Source organism: Bison bison, unplaced genomic scaffold, assembly GCF_000754665.1.
Source record: "Bison bison bison isolate TAMUID 2011002044 unplaced genomic scaffold, Bison_UMD1.0 scf7180017864182, whole genome shotgun sequence".
NCBI classification, from domain to species: domain Eukaryota; kingdom Metazoa; phylum Chordata; class Mammalia; order Artiodactyla; family Bovidae; genus Bison; species Bison bison.
In genome coordinates, this window is record NW_011494754.1 from 558,602 (window position 1) to 576,674 (window position 18,073).

The following is an 18,073-nucleotide window of genomic DNA, read 5'->3' on the forward strand; positions in this document are numbered from 1 at the left end:
GTTGAAGTTTTAGCCCCTAATGTTACATAGTCAGAGATACAACCTTTCAGGAGGTAATTAAGGTTAAATGAGATCATAAGGGTGGGGCCCTAATCCCATAGGATCAGTGTCCTTAAGAAGAGGAAGAGAGATTAGTATACAAAGAGGAGAGAGGGAAGGCAAGTTGTCGGGGCACAGTGAGAAGGCAGCCATATCTACAAGCCAGGAAGAGAGCCCTCACCAGAAACAAACCCTGATGGTTGACTTAGACTTGTAGCCTCCAGAAATGTGAGAAAATGTGTTGTTTAAATCACCCAATCTGTGATACTTTGTTATGGCAGCCTGAGTAGACTAATACAGCCTCTTCCCTAAATTCAACAATTGGTGAAGTCACTAAATTCTTCATTGGGCAGGTGAGAGGAAATACATGTGCCTCTGGAGAGAAATTGGAATTATTTATTTCATGTCTCTCCTTCTAGGGCATAGAAATATATTTTTTCTGGAGTGGAAATCACTTCTGCTCTGTGGACATGTGCAGTGATGAGAGCGAGCATTCCTCCTTCACATGCCCACCTTAGGAATCTCCCTCTAGTTGTCCCCAGTAGGTGCTTTGACCAGCCTCTAATCAAAATTCCAAGGAACAAACTCCCACCACCTGAGGCAACCACTCACTCCACATCTGGAGAGCCCTGACTCTGGGAAATTGACCTGAGTCAAGTCAGCCCCCTGCTCCCTCCACACAGAGCCCTGAGCCACTCCCATCAAGCCACACCCAATATACCAAGGACAGTAGAAACCTGTCCTACATGGCATATTTCCAGATATTTAAGGACAGCTGTCTCTTAGCTCCTTACTCTTTTTCTTTTTCTAGATTAAATATACACAAATCTAGGTTATATACATACAATCTATATGAATTGTTATATACACAAATCTAGGTTATATATATAACAAATATATACAAATCTAGGTTAAATACACACACACAAAAAACGGGACCAAGTGGTCCCCAGGCCACTCTGCTGAGTTTCTGGTGCTCAGGACTCTGCCAGGGGCTTGGGCTCATTTCTCCAGTTGTCTGACTGGACAAGATCTTTCCGTGACTCTATCATTACAGCGCCATTGAGACCAGAATCGGGTGCCACTGCAGCCATGGATGGACTTCCATGCTCTGAACTTAGGGCCAGACATTGGTGCCTGACTAAGGGCTCATGGACCCGATAGCCAGGCTTCTTAGGGAAGTAAATACTTGCTCTGTTGCTCACCTCTTAGTGAAAGTTCTGCCATATTACTATTAATAGTTTTTACAGAACTTGTAGTTGCTTATAACCCGTGATCTCTAACTGGGGGTGATTTAATTCTTTTTCATGAGTGATCTGGGTTCACAGAGCTTTTAAAAATGGCCAATTTATTCCTGTGCAGGTGGTTTAATTGCTAAGTCATGTCCAACTCTTGCAATGCCATGGACTGTTGCCTGCCAGGTTCCTCTGTCCATGGGATTTTCCAGGTAGGAATACTGGAATGGTTTGCCATTTCCTTCTCTAGGGGATCTTCCCGAACAAGAGTTTCCTGCGCTGCAGGCAGATTCTTTACTGACTGAGTTACAGGGAAGCTCCTAGCTTGTACATAAGGAATATTTGTTCTATTGAGAGCCCTCAAGGCCCTAGGAACTCACCTTTGTTCAAGAAGACAATTTTGCTCAATTCTTTAAATATTTGTTGCCTGCCCAATGAATGCCTAGTACTGAGCAAGATTAGCAGGGCAGTCCAGGACAGTGGCTGGCAGCAGATAATCAGTACCAGATTGAAAACAGATGACTTGAGGTTTGTGGCCCAGGAGTTTGGGTCTTAAGGAGGAGTAACCAAGAGAAGCAGATAATAGTGTATGTGATTTACACATTGGTGAATTCTCTGCAAAAGTATTCATTCTTTTAACTTAGTAGCATATTTAGTCATTGATTATTTTTTGCCTACATGTAATATAAGTGAAGTTTCAAATACTAAAGTACAAAATCCAAGTTAATTACTTAAAATGATAAACCTTTCTGATACAAAACAGCAGTCATTTAAACTTTTTTATTATTTATTTTATTTTATTTTTTATTTTAATTGGAGGCTAATTACTTTACAATATTTTATTGGTTTTGCCATACATCAACATGAATCCACCATGGGTGTACACATGTTCCCCATCCTGAACCCCTCTCCCACCTCCCTCCCCATACTATCCCTCTGGGTCATCCCAGTGCACCAGCCCCAAGCATCCTGTATCCTCCATCGAACCTGGACTGGCGATTCGTTTCTTATATAATATTATACATGTTTCAGTGCCATTCTCCCAAATCATCCCCCACCCCCCGCTCTCTGCATATATATGGAATTTAGAAAGATGGAAACTTTTTTTTTTTTTTTAATGGGCTAACTTAGAACTCATTTTCAACTCTGTTGCTTATTGCCAGGTATTTCCCTACTCAGCATTGCGTATGTCATGCTCTGTGTTCCATCTAGGGCTCCCTTCCAGAGTAACATTCTTTCCAAATTCCGTCCAGCCAAAGTTTGCCTGGTATCCACCTTGGAGCTCACCCAAAGACACTTAGCAGTGGAGGTAAGGCTCATTTTTTCATCTGATCTGTGACTTCTCCATGGTGGTATTTTTAGTTCTCTGTTGTTAGGTAACGTACCACTTCAAAACTTACAGCATCAGTCATTTACTATAATTCTGCTATTTGGCCTTAGATTTATCAAAAGATAAATCTTTTTATCTTGCCACTCTTGGTGAGATCACCCTGATTGGACCAGAAAAGTCCAAAGAATGGCCTTCCTCATGTGGTTGGTAGTTGGTATTGCTTTCAGCCAGGAGCTCAGCTGGGGCTGTTTACAGAGATGCCTCAGTTCTCCTCTACATGGCTCACTTGGGCTTCTCCTAGCATGGTACCTGGGTTCCAAAATGGATCATCCTAAGAGAAAAATACAGCAGCTACAAATCCCTAAAGGTCCAGCTTCAGGAGTTATGTAACATCACTGTTGCCATATGCTATCTGTCAAAACAGGGTGCAAGGTTGGCCCAGACTATGTCTTTCAAAGGGAGGCGTTGTAAAAATTTGCAGCCGCCTTTATCCTCTACAACAGTCTTTTTTGTTTATTTTTAAAGATTTTATTTATTTATTGGCTGCACTGGGTTTGCTGCTGCGTGTGGGTTTTCTCTAGTTGCAGCAAGCAGAGGCTGCTCTTCATTGCAGTGCACAGGCTTCTCATTGCGGTGGCTTCTCTTATTGTGGAACGTGGACTTTAGGGTGTACAGGCTCCAGGAGTTGTGGCCCATGGGCTCAGTAGGTGCGACTCATAAAGTGCTTGCTCAGTGGTTGTGGCACAGGCACTTAGCTGCTCCCCGGCATGTGGGATCTTCCCAGAGCAGGGATCAAACTCATGTCCCCTATATTCGCAGATTCTTAACCACTTGACCACCAGGGAAGCCCTACAATGATTTTGCTGACTTTGAAAAAAATGCCTGTTCTTTAAATTCCTATTTTTGTTTTGGGGATTCTTTTTTTAATATGTGCAAATTTTTGACATCCTTATTTTAAGTCCCCTTCAGATTGCTTATAGTCACTAGTGGTGAGTTTCCTTGTTGCTTTATAATTTTTGCCTATGAGCTCATCTTGATAAGAGTCCCATGCAAGCCCCTTATTTATGGAGGCTGTCTTACATACTGGATAACCCGCCAGTCCAACAAGGAAGTGCTTTTCTTATACACATACACGGCAAGGTAGACCCCTTTCTGGTTCCTGGGTTTTGGGTGTTCGGTGTGGTTAATATAAGAGGGTGGGCTTCCCACATCAGCTCAGTTCCTTATCTTAGTCTGAAGTTCTGGTAATGATCTTTTCCCAATAATAACAAAATCTCTATTTTACAACCTGACTTCTGCCAGCCATTTGCAGCTTCTTTTCAGATTTAAAATCATACCTGTAAACTATAGCAATTAATTTAAAAAGTCAACAATGATTTCTTCTTTAGGATGAGAAAGCCAGTAACACTATTCAGTTAAATAAATAATAACGTAGCCAATGTCTGTGATATAAGTGGCAAACAATTTTGTTTGCCACTTTTATTTTTTTTACTTTCCTCACAGTCATTTTTGACACAGATTTTTTTATGCTATTAAGAATTGGAATTATTAGATTTTTCTCTTTTGTCTTCTGGTTTGGTGAGAAAGGAAGGTTTTGGCTCAGATGGTAAAGACTCTGCCTGCAATGCAGGAGACCCAGGTTCAATCCGTGGGTCAGGAAGATCCCCTGGAGAAGGGAATGGCTGCACACTCCAGTATTCTTGCCTGGAGCATCCCATGGACAGAGGAGCCTGATGGGCTACAGTCGGTGGGGTTGCAAAGTCAGACATGACTGAGCGACTAACACTTTCACGAGCTATTGGATCACCTTCCCATTTACTGACTCTACATAATTTTGTGATTTTATTACTTCTTCAAAGTAATATGGTTGTTTCTATTACATGACATATGATTATTAGCATAACTGATGCCATCTTGGGCCTGTACAGTTCCTCCAGTCCTTCTGCTGACCCTACCATAGACTGTACTGTGCAATGAATCAATTTTCTGTTGTCAGGGGCTTTGTAGCTAATAGATATTGTTTAATAATCATCAGGACCAGGTGGCCTGTATGCTCTGCTAGTCCACAATGATGAAGACCTTCACTGATGTATTCCTGGCCTCCATGGGACTGTTTACCGCTTCATAAACCTGGACTTTGGGAATGCACTTTCTGTTTCCAAGCAACTGTAAAGGTGTCCCACTGATTCTCAAGGGAGTCAGCAATGGTTTCAGAGAGCTAACTGGTCCATACTTACTGTAGTCACATGCCAGCCCCTAAGCTGACTTAGGACTCATTTTGTTGAAAGGAACAACCACAGTCAAGCTAGTTTAGGTAAAAAAGGTTTATTTTAGGATATGTAAGTCTATCAAAGGGAGGGAGCATGTGTCTCAAGCAGGACCCATGTGTCTCATGGATATTGGAAGGTTGTCAGGCCCTATCTGCCCTTTCTCCTCTGAGATGCTTAACCCTTATCTGCTCTCTTGCATAGTCTCTCTCTTTTCCTGTCTCCCTACAAGCCTCTGAGCACAGCTGCCTCTGTTTTGAATGCATATGACCCTCCCACCCCCAAATGGTGGTCACAGCATCCAAGTCTGTCTGACCTTCTCTTTCAGGAAGTAGAAAACTTTGTAAAGGACAGACTGTAAATAGTTTAGACTTTGTGGATCCGTGGATCGCTGTCAACAACCACAGACAGTCACAGTTAACATATCAACTAGTGGGTGTTGCCAGATTGGGCTAACAGGCAATAGTTTGCCAACTCCTGAACTAATTTTTTTTCATTTTCCCGAACTGTTGTTGAGAGAACCTGTTGGGTTTTCTGTGGGTCAGATGTTCACTCCTGATTCAGTAATTTAGGGAAGAAGGTCTAGAGTTGCCCTTTGGGCATTTATGGGCTGGGAAGACTGATTTTTCTAGCAGAGCAGCTCAGCTTTGTTATCTGTGAATTGGGGTAGAGAGAGTTTGCATTGTCTCACTTCAGACTTCAGTATCATTATGGACGAGGAAAATTTCCTAAATGCTGGAGTATGCTGGGTCCACACTAAGCTGTATTTTTCCTATAGGAAAAATAAGCAGTTCCCATTCTAAAATGCCTGGATTCCCATGATAGTGACCCAAACCCTTTCCTGGTTAGAGCTTCTGATTTTACAGCATAAGGAATTAGGTCTCTGTTGTAGCAGTCATGGGGTTTGGTTTGGTTTTGACTGAGTTGTTTTCACATGTCATACCACCTGATGTTACCTAAAAACAAACCATTAGATATTCCCTAGGGTTGGCCAAAAAGTTCATTTGGGTTCACAAACTTTTTGGCCACCCCAGTACTTTACTAAAGTAGCTGTGCCCTGCTCCATCCTATGTCATCCTTAAGCCAGTGTTGGGATGGAATGAATTGAGGCTCAGGAGTGGAGTGTGGGCATCTGGTGGAGATTTGAAAAAAAAAAAGGAGCACTTTTACATATTGACACATCCAAAGGTCCTTTCTGTACATTGCTTCACTTTTTAAAAATTCTTATTCAATTTTTGCAATTACCCTAATGGGTGGGTAATCAGTACCCCTAATTTCCAGGTGAGGAAACTCATCTGTGAATTTAGATCCAGTAGCACTTAGGTAGGATGGCTGGGGGCTGGAGGAACCACCCATGTTGCTTTCATTCCCATCTCTTCTTCCACTTGTAGGACAAGTGTAGTTTCTATCACATCTCTGCCCCCAAACTCTCCGTGTGTCCCTGATCCCTGTGGCCCCTCCTTTCTTTACACCCTCTGTTTTCAGGGCTGTGCACCACCTCGTCCATGACGGCCACCTCATCAGCAAGAAGAGCCAATACAGTGGCTCCATCACGCAAGGACTGGCCGTGCTGCACTCCCGGCTCCCAGAGCCCAGGACTGGGCTGTGCTGAGAGCAGGTGGCAGAGCTGTTGGGCACGCAGAGCATCTGGATGCCCAGCTTACTCTGGACACCTTCCACATGTGGAAGAAAAGCCAAGTCTCTTCTTCCAGCCCCACAGACTAGCCAGCAGTGGTCCCTGTGCCCACGTGATGCTGCCCTTCTGCCCTGCTGGCTTCCCTGCTCGCTCGTCCTGGGCTGTGGGCCTGAAAAGTCAGGGGGAGAGACTACCTGCACCATGTTTTGGTTTTTTTTTAAAGAAACTATATACATTTGCAACCTTTTCTCCAGGTCTTCATAAAAACCACTTTATGAAACAACCTAGGTTGAACAGCTTTGATGCCCCCTCCCCCGCCCCCAGCTGTCTGGACCTAATCACAAAGAGGGGTGAGGCTAAGCCTTGCAGGGTGGAGGTGGGGAAGAAATCAAAGGCTGGCTCCTCTGATTGCTGCCCACATGCATCAAATGGGCAAGCCGCTTCCTTGACTTTCCTGGGGAGGGAGTGTTAAGCTAATTAATGCTCCTTCTCTACAGGTGACTGGCATTAAAGCTGTGTAAGTGCTTTTACCAGACTGACTGCTCTGGGCTCCTGGGGCTCCTGATTGTAGTAAAATAACCCCGTTTCTGGAGTGGGGCCTTGCTCCCTCCACCTCTCCACAGGATGATCTCACCACAGAGGGAATGCTGGAGGATCCTGGGCTCTCTCACTCAGTTAATTCCAGGCAAGAAGGATTTCTTTTTTGTGGGGTGGGACGGGGGGCGGGGGGGGCACAGTGGGAGGCAACAGATAGGATGCCCTACTCACATCAGTGTAATGGGGCAAACCTTGGGACTTATGCAGCCATGCAGTTTCCCAGCACTTCCAGTACTTCATCCCCTGCCTTCTAGAACTCCAGACTGGAAATCAGATGGGCTTTTCCCCTTGGTAGATAGCTTGGTGCTTAGAAGTGATTTTAGCATTAGAATGGATCACAAACTGTGTGACCTTCAGTAGGTTACTCAGCTCCTTTAAATCTTAAATTCTTTAGGGATGATCATGCTGGGTACTTCACAGAGTTGCTCCACCCACCAATGCTGGAGACCTGGGTTTGATCCCCTGGGTCAAAAGGATCCCCTGGAGAAGGCAATGGCAAGCCACTCCAGTATCCTTGCCTGGAAAATCCCATGGACAGAGGAGCCTGGTGGGCTACAGTCCAAAGGTGCCGGAGCCAGCCGGCAAAGTCAATCAGGTCCCGAGAACATGCACGACACGGCTGAGAAAGAAAACTACAGCAAAAGAATACTACAGCAAAGATGGGGTCGAGAGGATCAGCCATGTCTCCACAAAGGGAAGCGGTCTGACCACGACTTTATTCAGCATCTTATATTTATACAGGAGAGCGTGAGAAAGACAAGACAGTTGACTTTTTTTCTTGGTTGACCTATACATCGTACAAAAAGTCACAAGAAATCTTGAGAGCATGGGAATGGCACCCTGTTATTATTTCTTACACCAGATAACATTTCCCTGTGCGTGAGAAGTTGGTCCAGAACTCCAGGTGTCTGCAGTAAATAATCGCCTAATCTCTGGGGTGGCAGGACAGAGAGCTATGTTTGCAAGCAAACCCTCAAGGACTGAGGCAGCTCCCAGAGCTGTGTCCTTTAGATAAAGGACCCCGTTCTCACGGGCAGCTCCCCACACAAAGGGTCACAAAAGAGTCCGACACGACTCTGAGCAACTAAACAAAACAAGGCACGTAAAATGCCTGGCGTATTGCCAAACTCAGTTAATGTTTACATTTCTTAGTATCATTTTCTCCATCTCTGAGGGAATTTCAGAAGGTCCCTAACTATTCTCTTTCTCAGTTTCTTCACCTACAAATTGTGAATTATTCTGTATTTGTAAACTTTTTTTTTTTTGGCCAGAAACTTTAGAGTACTAAGACCATCATATTGGCATATAGCATAGAGGGTAGTCGGAGAAGGCAGTGGCACCCCACTCCAGTACTCTTGCCTGAAAATCCCATGGACGGAGGAGCCTGGTAGTCTGCAGTCCATGGGGTCACGAAGAGTCAGACACGAGTGAGCGACTTCACTTGCACTTTTCACTTTCATGCATTGGAGAAGGCAATGGCACCCCACTCCAGTGTTCTTGCCTGGAGAATCCCAGGGACGGCGGAGCCTGGTAGTCTGCTGTCTATGGGGTCGCACAGAGTTGGACATGACTGACGTGACTTAGCAGCAGCATAGAGGGTAGTAAGAAAACTGAGAGGTCAGGAAGCCCGTGGGAAGAGGAAGTTATTGTGGATAAGAGGGGCGGGGGGAGATGAAATGGATAGAAATGAAACAGCAAACTCATGATAAAGGGATTAATGCCCCTCAATCAATACCAACAACTTTGAAAGGTTCCCAAGAGGCGTAAGCTCTCTGGGGGCACCTCTGCGTTGGGCGGCTCTGGAAAAGGAGGACCAGGTGTGGTTTCCAAGGAGAGAGGAGCTTCAAAGCCTAGTGTTTGGCACACAACAGATGCCCTGTATGTATTTATTTGTTAATGGTTAATAAAGAGTTCACAGTCCAGTTCTTCAAGGCGGAAAAGAGAGATGGCAGTGGCACCGGAGAGAAGCTGAGAGAGAACCAAGTTCTGCAGTCTCTGCTATTGGAAGATGGGGCTGCTCTCCTAGAGGGACTGCAGGGGCCAAGAGAATCCTCCCTCAGGCCAGGAAATGCCAAGAGGCTGAGTGAGAAGAGCAGGTCCTCCAGTCTCTCGGCCCTCCTGGAAAGGAGACAGAATGGTAGTGTTTGCAGGGGAGGGAACCCGGGCTTACAGTCCCGGAGGTATTAGAGGCTCTCTGTGGTCTACCCCATGAATATTTGATGTGAACTATAATATATTCTGTTAAATAAGCTCAACATAACTACATGAAGTACTTTAAATTCATCTCGTTCAAAGTTGTCACTGATTGGGTTCACCAGAAAGCTGACCTCAGGATGGAGACTGGTGTGTAGGAGGGTTACTGGGAAGTGTTCTTGGGATCAAAGGAGGGAAGAGGGCACCAGGATGGGGCAGAGGGAGACATGGAGCAGTGATACTGTCTCAGTGAAGACCTCAGCCCACCCTGTGGAGGGGTCTGAAGGTGGGGTCACTTTTCACAGCTGTTCTGAGCTGGAAAGGCTGGGCCTTCATGCTCCTGCACTGATCAGCCACCAGATGAGTCACCAGGGAAGGGGTGTGACCTTGGGCAAGTCAGCTGTCTTCAGTTGAGACAAGCCCTCCAAGCAGCTGAAGTAATAAATCTGTTACTTCAAAAGGAGATCTGGGTGGTGCCTCCTATCACCCATCACAATGGGGGAGCGTAAATTAATAGAAAAACAGTAGGGTAAGAAGAAAAAAATCTCTCTTCCCATCACTGCCTATTCCTCTGCCATACAGAGCACTTATATGAGACATGTCATTCATTAACTTCCTTGCTTATTTTCTGTCTTTTCTTTTAGATTGTTAGCTCCACGAGCCAAAGGATGGGAGCAGTTTTACCAGATAAGCACCCAGACCATCTCCTTGCATGATAAGTGCTCAGCAAAATATTGAACAAAAAAACAAATGAGAAGCCATCACTGGTGGCAAGAAGCTGGTCAAGTACTAGAGATGTTCTCAGAAGTCAGGAAACAGAGGAGAGAATATGCTCTGAAGCCAGATTCCATGGAATCAGTGAGACAGGCTGGGTTGTGGAAATGCAATGTCTGATGCTGTCATCAGGGATGTGCCATCCCTCCAGTCTCTGGGTGTCTTGCGTGGTTCCTCATCCAAGCTGGGCCTCCCCGGGAATGGGAGTGTGACAGTAAGGTACGTTTCATTCTTCTTAGTCCACGATAATCCTTGCTGTATGTAGTAACACTGGCCGCTGCCTTGCCTACCCTCAAGGGGGCCACTTACCTGCTAGTGGTCACCTATCCCTGTCTCCACAGCCTGAACACTTGGAATTTCAAAAGCAGGATGCCGGTGTGAATTTGCGAAACGCTCACGTGGTGCACATGGGTTCTTGCTGCTTTCCTTGTGTCGGTCATGGTCACTATGGCTCCTTGTGCTTCACTGCTGGTGCCAGGAGTCTGGGATCTGCCCACCTCCCCTTGTTCACCTTGGGGTCTTGCTGTGTTTGCGTTTCAGGATTGATTGGAAAGCTAACTTCAGGCCAGTTTTCAATTAAATAAAGTTGGATTTAGTGGAGTGGAAGTTTCTTCCTCTTGCCCTTTCCAGGAAGAATCAATCTCATTAACATGTTCAGGCTCCCTGAACTATTTGTTTTTATCTCCTCCTCCCTTTTTCAACTGAACTCATTAGTGACACAGAGGGTTTTTGTTTTTTTTTTTTAAAGCTATTCAAGGGTTAGAGTGGCTGACAAAACTTGTTCTGGACAAGCTGTCTGCAGGGTGATCCTCCCAGAGTGGGCAGTTCTTCTGCAATAGGACTGAGTTGATTGCTTTCCTTCTTGGACAGATTCAATCCCCGAGGCCTCTCGGGTCCCTCCTGGATGGTAAGACAGCCATCAGACCCAGGGGCACTAGGGGTGCTCGCTTCCAACCCTCTGCTGTTCTCCTTGGGCCTCTGAGGTCCACAGAACCCACAAACCCAGGCACACTGAACCCCTTTCCCACCCACTAGCCCAGCAGGAGGACCAGGGATATGGAGGAGGATGGGAAAAGACCCGGGTGCTGGGGAGATACCCCAAAGGCCTAACTTTCCACCTGGACATTAGGGTCTGTAGGCCCGGCCCATCCATCCACTCAAGTGTTTGCTAAGGGACCATCAGTTTGCTCTCATAGGAAGCTATAGAAGCAGACCTTCTCCCCACACGCATCACCCCTCCAACTAGGAGTCTTAGAAAAATAAAAAGACATGATTAATACAGAGACCCCCTAAGACTCCTGGGAATATAATGCACAGCATGGGACTGAGGTCAATAGTACTGTATTGCATATTTGAAAGCTGCTAGGAGAGTAAATCATAAATGTCCTTATCTCAAGAAACAAAATTTTCTGAGGGGCTGTGAAGGACATACCCCCGCTGCTGGTTTCCCTGGTTACTGATGAGCCAGTCTGATGTCAATTCCCCCTATAAATGGCAGCCTGCCCACCCACCCCACTCCTCCATAGCAAAGATTGCTGTCCTGTTCTGCTCACCAGCTGCCCCACACAGTTGGGCTGTTGCTCCAGGACCTGGCTTCAGATGCGTAAGCTACCCTGACCAATATACCACTGACGTCTCTGTCACAACAGGTGAAGACATTATAAAACGCCCACCCAGGTGGTTGAGCAAGGCATAAAACCACTGTTGGGGGCTAGAAGTGCTGGATGCACAACATACAGGACCCCCATGGACATCAGGAGTGACCAGGGAATCCACTTTGTCGGCCATGAAGTTCAGGAGTGGGCTGATGAGAACGACGCACACCAGCATCTCCCCCTGCCTCCCAACCCCATCACTGCTGGGCTGTGAATGAGCTGCTTCAACAGCTGAGATGGGAAACCCACTCCCTCATCTTGTGGACACCTCCCAGGAGCGCTGGTCACAGTGCTGACACCATGGTAACCCAGAGGCAACTGGTCAACACCATCCAAGTTCAGCAGTTGACTACCGAAGGACCATGGCCAGCTACTGGTCAGGACAATAACATTTTTGTCCTCGTCACAGTATCCACTTCTGTGGCCCTGAGACTGGCAGCTAAGTCCCCATGGTTCGGGTTTGCCACCTTGTGGCAAAGAGGATTCGAAAAGGACTTAACAGGTTTCACCTGTCTTCTCCTCCCTGGCCCCACCTAAGAGGGCCACCTAAGAGTCCACTTACCTAAGAGGACTAAGGTAAGTAATCCGGGCCCCCTACTAGAGAGGGGCACCACTGCTAACCCTGAGGTCTGTTATATGGCCTCTCCAGCACTTAGCACCAGCTGTGAGGGCTGGGGGGGGATGGGCGGTGTGGTCCTGCAGGCCAGGTCAGGAACCACAGGCAGTGGTTTTATGCATCGCTCTAACTACTCAGTACGACAATCTCTAGGTCCGTCCATGTTGCTGCAAATGGCATTATTTCATCCTTTTTAATAGCCAAATAATATTCCACTGCATATTTGTGCCACATTTTCTTCACCCTTATGTCAGTGGACATTTACATGGTTTGCACGCCCTGGCTATTGTAAACAGTGCTGCAATAAACATTGAGGTACAAGTATCCCTTCAGACCCTGTTTTTCTCCAGATACATGCCCGGGGGTGGGATTGCAGGATCATATGGTAGCTCTATTTTTAGTTTTTTAAGGAACCTCCATACTATTCTCCATAGTGGTTGTACCAATTCACTTTGCCATCAACAGTTTAGGAAGGTTCCCTTCTCTTCACATCCTCTGCAGCATTTATTTTTTGATGATGGCCATTCTGACTGGTGTGAGGTGATATCTCATTGTAGTTCTGATTTGCATTTCTTTAATAATTAGTGTTGTTGGGAGCATCTTTTCATGTGTTTGTTGGCCATCTGTATGCCTTTGGAGAAATGTCTAGATCTTTCACCCATTTTTTGATTGGGTTATTTGCTTTTTTGACGTTGAACTGAATGAGCTGTTTGTATATTTTAGAGATTAATCCCTTGTTGGTTGTTTTGTTTGCAAATATTTTCTTGCATTCTGTGGGTTATCTTTTTGTTCAGTTTACAGTTTCCTTTGCTGTGCAGAAGCTTTTAAGTTTAATTAGGTCCCTTTTGTTTGGCTTTGTTTTCATTACTCAAAAAAGATCTTGCTGTGATTGATGTCAGTGTTCTGCTGTTTTTCTCTTCGGGCTTGCACCTAGTTCTTTAATCCCATTTTGAGTTTATTTTTGTGTATATTATAGGGAAGTGTTTTAATTTCATTCTTTTACATTTAGCTGTCCAGTTTTCCCAGCACCGCTTATTGAAGAGACCATAGCATGGATTTTATAGTTTTGTTTTGTCCAGTCAAAACTCAGGAGAGAGAAAGAAGAATCAAAATCTAAGGGAAAAAAATCACACCCTTCATCCTTTCGCTTTCCTTTGTCTTCCCTCCTTTGTCTCCTACTCTGGTCTTCAGCAGTTTGGCCAAGGGGTTGGGTTCTGGGTTAAAGACGTGAGTACTGGGAATACAGGTTTCTAGTGGACTGTGTAGCTTAGGAAGAGCAGAACCCCAAACACAGTAGTAATAACCTTGAGGGTCTGAAACCTCCATTTTCTTAGCACCTTATACAATGGAAATGAGGGTCAGATTCAATCTACAACTTTCCACCAAGACCTCCCACTGGGTTCCTTCAACAAGCCAGAGAAGGCGTTGGTTAACATTCTTGCTCTGCAGAAAAAGAGGGACCGGCTGAAAATGAACACCACGTGGTTCCTACTGCAGGGTCACACTTGGGTAGTGCTTTTCATCCAGAGCAAAACATGCTAAATCTTTTCATGGCCATCTCAATTTAGGATTTGTCCACTCAGGATTTTTTTTTTTAATGGGCTGTGCTGGGTCTTAGTTGCAGCGTTATGAGATCATACTTGCAGCTTGTGGGATCTAGTTCCTTGACCAGAGATTGAACCCGGGCCCTCTGCCTTGGGAGCATGGAACCTCAACCACTGGACCACCAGGTAAGTCCACACATTTGGGATCGAAGACGGGTGTAACACTGCAAAATCAGGACTGTCCTGCCTCTTGCGGTTTTGTTGTAATTTTTCCATACATTTTATTTTGCAAAGATAAAATGAATCATTATTTTCCCTTCAAGCTTGCAGAATTTTCCCTAGGAACACTGTTTTGCACACAGTGAGAGAGAAAGTGGATTGTGAACAGCAGCAGCTGGAGCACCCAGGGAAATGAGCCAGCACGGGGCAGGGTCAAATGTGCGACACCTTTCCTGCCACAGGGTGGATCTCCCCTTCTAATTAACCAGGTGTCTGTTTCCCTCTTCCTGAATTTTCAGTGGCCGTTTTTTAATTGCATTGACTTCTTTACAACACCTGACGCGTGCCTCACCAATCATTGGCCAAACAGCAGGTGCAAAGTGGACCCAGACCATCCAACGCTAAACTAAGGGAAAACGAAAGGTCAGCCTGCCCAGTCTAACTATACAAAGAATGCATCCTTAAAGTGATTCCTGGGTTTTGAGCCCCTGTTAGGTATACCTGAGATGGAGTGTGAATTACCAATAGCCTCATTCTTAGTTAAGGGTCTGCACATGGCACCAATAGGAAAACCATGATCTGTAACTTCTCATTTGGTGAAGATTCCCAGACCCCTCCCAGCAGTCGTCCTGCTCATCTCACAGTGTCTTGGGATTTTTCAGAGAGACCCCAGCCCCAACTCCATTATCTGGCCTGATGAGTGGGTTCTTGTGGACTCTGAAAACGTTTTGATGAATTTCATCTTTTCCCCAAAGGTAAGAGCAGGCCATGAAATCAGCAAGTTGCATTTATTTAGAATGTAATAGGTTTTTGATTATCTGGGAACTGTGATTATTCTGGAGTTTTAGAAAACAAAGCTCATCACCACAAGCCAATCCTGACTAAAAAAAATCACTGGAGAAAGTCAAAATTCCACTTGTAAAATCATTTTATTGGTATAAATATACATATGAATAAAATACCTCAGCCTGTAATGTAAGTGAATATTTGTGAAATGTCTTAAAAAGTAGTATTTTGATTTTTTACAGGTGTCAAAGTATTCTCTCTTAATCACACATTAAAAGCTAATATGCAGAACAGAAATTAAAGGCCTTCAAAAAACATGAATATTCATAAAACCTCATTCCAATCAACTATATACATTAATCTGGGAGCATGGTAGAATCAGCCATGGGCCTTTCACTCGGTTCTTAACTCACTTGTTGGTGGTATCACAAAGGTCACCGTACCAAATTTAAATGTACAATTCCACGTCGGGAAGGAAGAAGTTCCCCATGGGAGAATGTAAAAACCATACCCAAGATCTGATATATATAATTTATACAAATTATTAGTGTGCTCTGTTAATTACAGTGTGCAATCGCATACATCAAGAATAAATTGCTCTATGAGTCAAGTGCAGGTTTGACACAGGTACATGCAGCAGTACCCCACAGTCAGCTGGATGGTGTTACTCATGAGTATGTGTCCAGTTACCTCGTTTACCTCCCCACACTCATCTGACGGGGCAACCTGTAGCTGCCTCAGAGAAATTCAAGTAGGGCCCATGGGATAATGCTGGCATTTGTTGAAGGCAGATGAAGGAATGCATAGAAATCAAATGCCAAGGGTTGGGAAAGATCAAACCTGTGCTTTGATTCCCGAGAAATGGATTTGTTTTGGTTCTCGAGGAAAAAAGGAGAAAGGAAAAAAGCACCAAGAGACAAATGCTTAGAAGAAGAAAGAGATGTTGCCCTTGGTTCCTCTCTGATGGCTAACAAAAGCACCCCTCACAGGAAGACTTCTGCGTGGGTGACCATTACACAAAAATATACTCTCTTTCTGCTTCTTCCCCAGAGTCGCTGGATTTGCTGCCTGGCTGGCCATCTTTACTGGAGGCCCATTGCTTTTGCTCTTGACACTCCTGGGCCTGCTGGCTCCAGCTTCTCCTGGACACTGAAAGGAAGGGAAGAAAGTCGTTACAGTTGATGAACAAGGAGATGCTGGTGGGGTGAGATAGGCAGGGGCCCTGAAGAGTGTGGAAGGGTTTGAGATGAACTTTCTCAGAAACAATTTTCCAAGTACATTTCAAGACTCTAAACAGAAATCAAAAACAAACCAACAAAACAACACAGAAAAACATGAAAACCCCAGTCTATGAGAGGGTGAGCCTCTCATAGATGCGGTTGAACATCTGAGGGTGAGGACCCCAGCAGGGGAGGGTGGGGGTGGGAGGACCCGGAAGCCACTCTGTCCCAGGGGACCTCCTCGGTCATAGCTGCCCGTTAATGCGGCACAGGAAACAGGTGGCGCTGCTGGACAGATATTCCATCCGTTGCCTTCTGCACACGATTTAGGGTGGCAGTCCCTGCTTCAAGGACAGGATATGAGGAGGCGCCCCAGTGATCTCTGTCAGGCCTTTCTGTGTCTCAGGAAACCTCAGTTTCACTTTCTAGGAAATGGAATAAAGTCTTGTGGAAATGAATTAATGCTGCCTCTATTCAAACCTTTAGGAACAGCTTCCAGGTTAAAAAAAAAAACAAACTGCATGTTTGTTGCCTGTTCTAATCACATATGAACGTGGGGGATCTACAAAGCAGTGATGGGAGAACAATCACCAGACTGAGCCTTCGTGATGCGTCCTGCCAGGCGCTCTGTTTTATCACTGTTACTGCCCACAACTACTAGGTAGGTTCTATAAAACTTGCAATCAGGATTTAAATTAAATCTTTCTCCAAAATCCATGTTCTTTTCAACTAGATCATAGCTTCTCTGCTACTGTACCTTGGAAAAGGTCCAGATGCCATACTCCAGCGTGGCTGTTAAGAGTTATTAAATATTACTCACCAGGTCTATTGTAGAGATATCACTTAAAAGCTAAAAATACCAAACCCCATGCACTTTGTGTGGCTTGAAAAAGTGCAGCTACCTCACTACTCAGAAGTTTAAATATCCAGTCCTGGAAAACCAAGAGGATTCATTTGATGCTTTGAATCATTTTAATGTTAGCATTATGTTAAAAAAACTCATCTTGCCAGGAACTGGCTATTTAAATGTTTCATCTGCTAAGGAATGTTGTTTTAGGAAGTGAAAGCTCATGAAACCTAATAGGCAAAATGCAAACATAATAAAGTATTTCTCTTGCCAATCCTGCTGTCAGAGCCAGATTCTGATCTCTACACAATAAAAATTTAAATTTTAGTTAAAAGGATAAAATTTCATGATAAAAAGTAATTTTTAAAAAACTTGACTTTTTACCCAACAGTTTTGAGCAAATTCTCAGATGGAGGGGGAAAAACAAAGAATATTATATTGATGTTTTATTTTAGCTTGATTTGGGTTAACAAAAAAAAAAATGTGTTTGGTCCTTTGAAAGTTAACAAGCCAGGTTTGGGGAGAAAAGTAATTTTCTATAAATAATTTTCCCTTTTTCACAAAGTAATTTGATAGTAATACTCAATACTTAAGTTCTGAACTTCTGTGTGTGTGTACTATGAACAGGGGTTAGCAGAGAAAATTTACTATATTTTGATCTTGAAATACTTTGCAATAACCTAACCTCAAAACAGATGATCACTAGTGAAATCAGCTAGAAAATCTTATTCATTTTAAAACTAAAATAAGTATTACTCAGGTTTCCAACACTACAAATTCAAAGGAAGAAGTATGCTGATATATTGCTCGTTTATCTTCAGAGCAAACGTATTAGCTTGCTTTCTTAGATTAAAAAATTTCATCCTTCCCAATATTTATAACATCCTCAGAATCCCAGGTCTAATTGATGTCACATGATATGACATCAAGAATACCCTCTAAAAATGGAGAAATTCCTGCAATCAAATGCGTTTCTGTCACAGATAAAAACCAAGAACCCTGGACCAGGACTAACCGAAATTGAGTACCAATCCAACACAGGAATCTTCCTGCAAAAAGTAAGACTGTCCTTCAGTCTCCATCCAAGTGACACTAGCTTCTAAGTCCTCCAGGCC

General features: G+C 44.5%; 2 protein-coding genes across 16 annotated transcripts in view; one reads left to right on the forward strand and one right to left on the reverse strand.

Moving 5' to 3' along the window:
• The window catches only part of SLC17A1 (solute carrier family 17 (organic anion transporter), member 1), a 240,445-nt gene extending 223,673 nt beyond the window's left edge, over nucleotides 1–16,772 (forward strand). For 5 of the 13 annotated variants that reach the window (XM_010843484.1, XM_010843485.1, XM_010843470.1 and 2 more), the window contains 8 exons: nucleotides 2,487–2,583; nucleotides 6,357–7,192; nucleotides 9,942–10,290; nucleotides 10,820–10,978; nucleotides 11,721–12,302; nucleotides 14,405–14,860; nucleotides 15,942–16,095; nucleotides 16,598–16,772. The gene's annotated coding sequence lies outside the window, so the exon portion shown is untranslated. Of the gene's footprint in view, nucleotides 1–2,437; nucleotides 2,584–6,356; nucleotides 7,193–9,941; nucleotides 10,291–10,819; nucleotides 10,979–11,720; nucleotides 12,303–14,404; nucleotides 14,861–15,941; nucleotides 16,096–16,597 lie in introns of all 13 variants that reach the window. The other 8 variants (XM_010843474.1, XM_010843471.1, XM_010843479.1 and 5 more) reach the window with 8 other exon arrangements.
• LRRC16A (leucine rich repeat containing 16A) overlaps nucleotides 15,016–18,073 on the reverse strand; it is a 307,036-nt gene continuing 303,978 nt past the window's right edge. For all 3 annotated transcript variants that reach the window (XM_010843459.1, XM_010843458.1, XM_010843457.1), the window contains one exon: nucleotides 15,016–16,040. In XM_010843459.1, coding sequence (XP_010841761.1) covers nucleotides 15,904–16,040 — 137 coding nt within the window. In that variant the 3' untranslated portion in view covers nucleotides 15,016–15,903. The remainder of the gene's footprint in view (nucleotides 16,041–18,073) is intronic.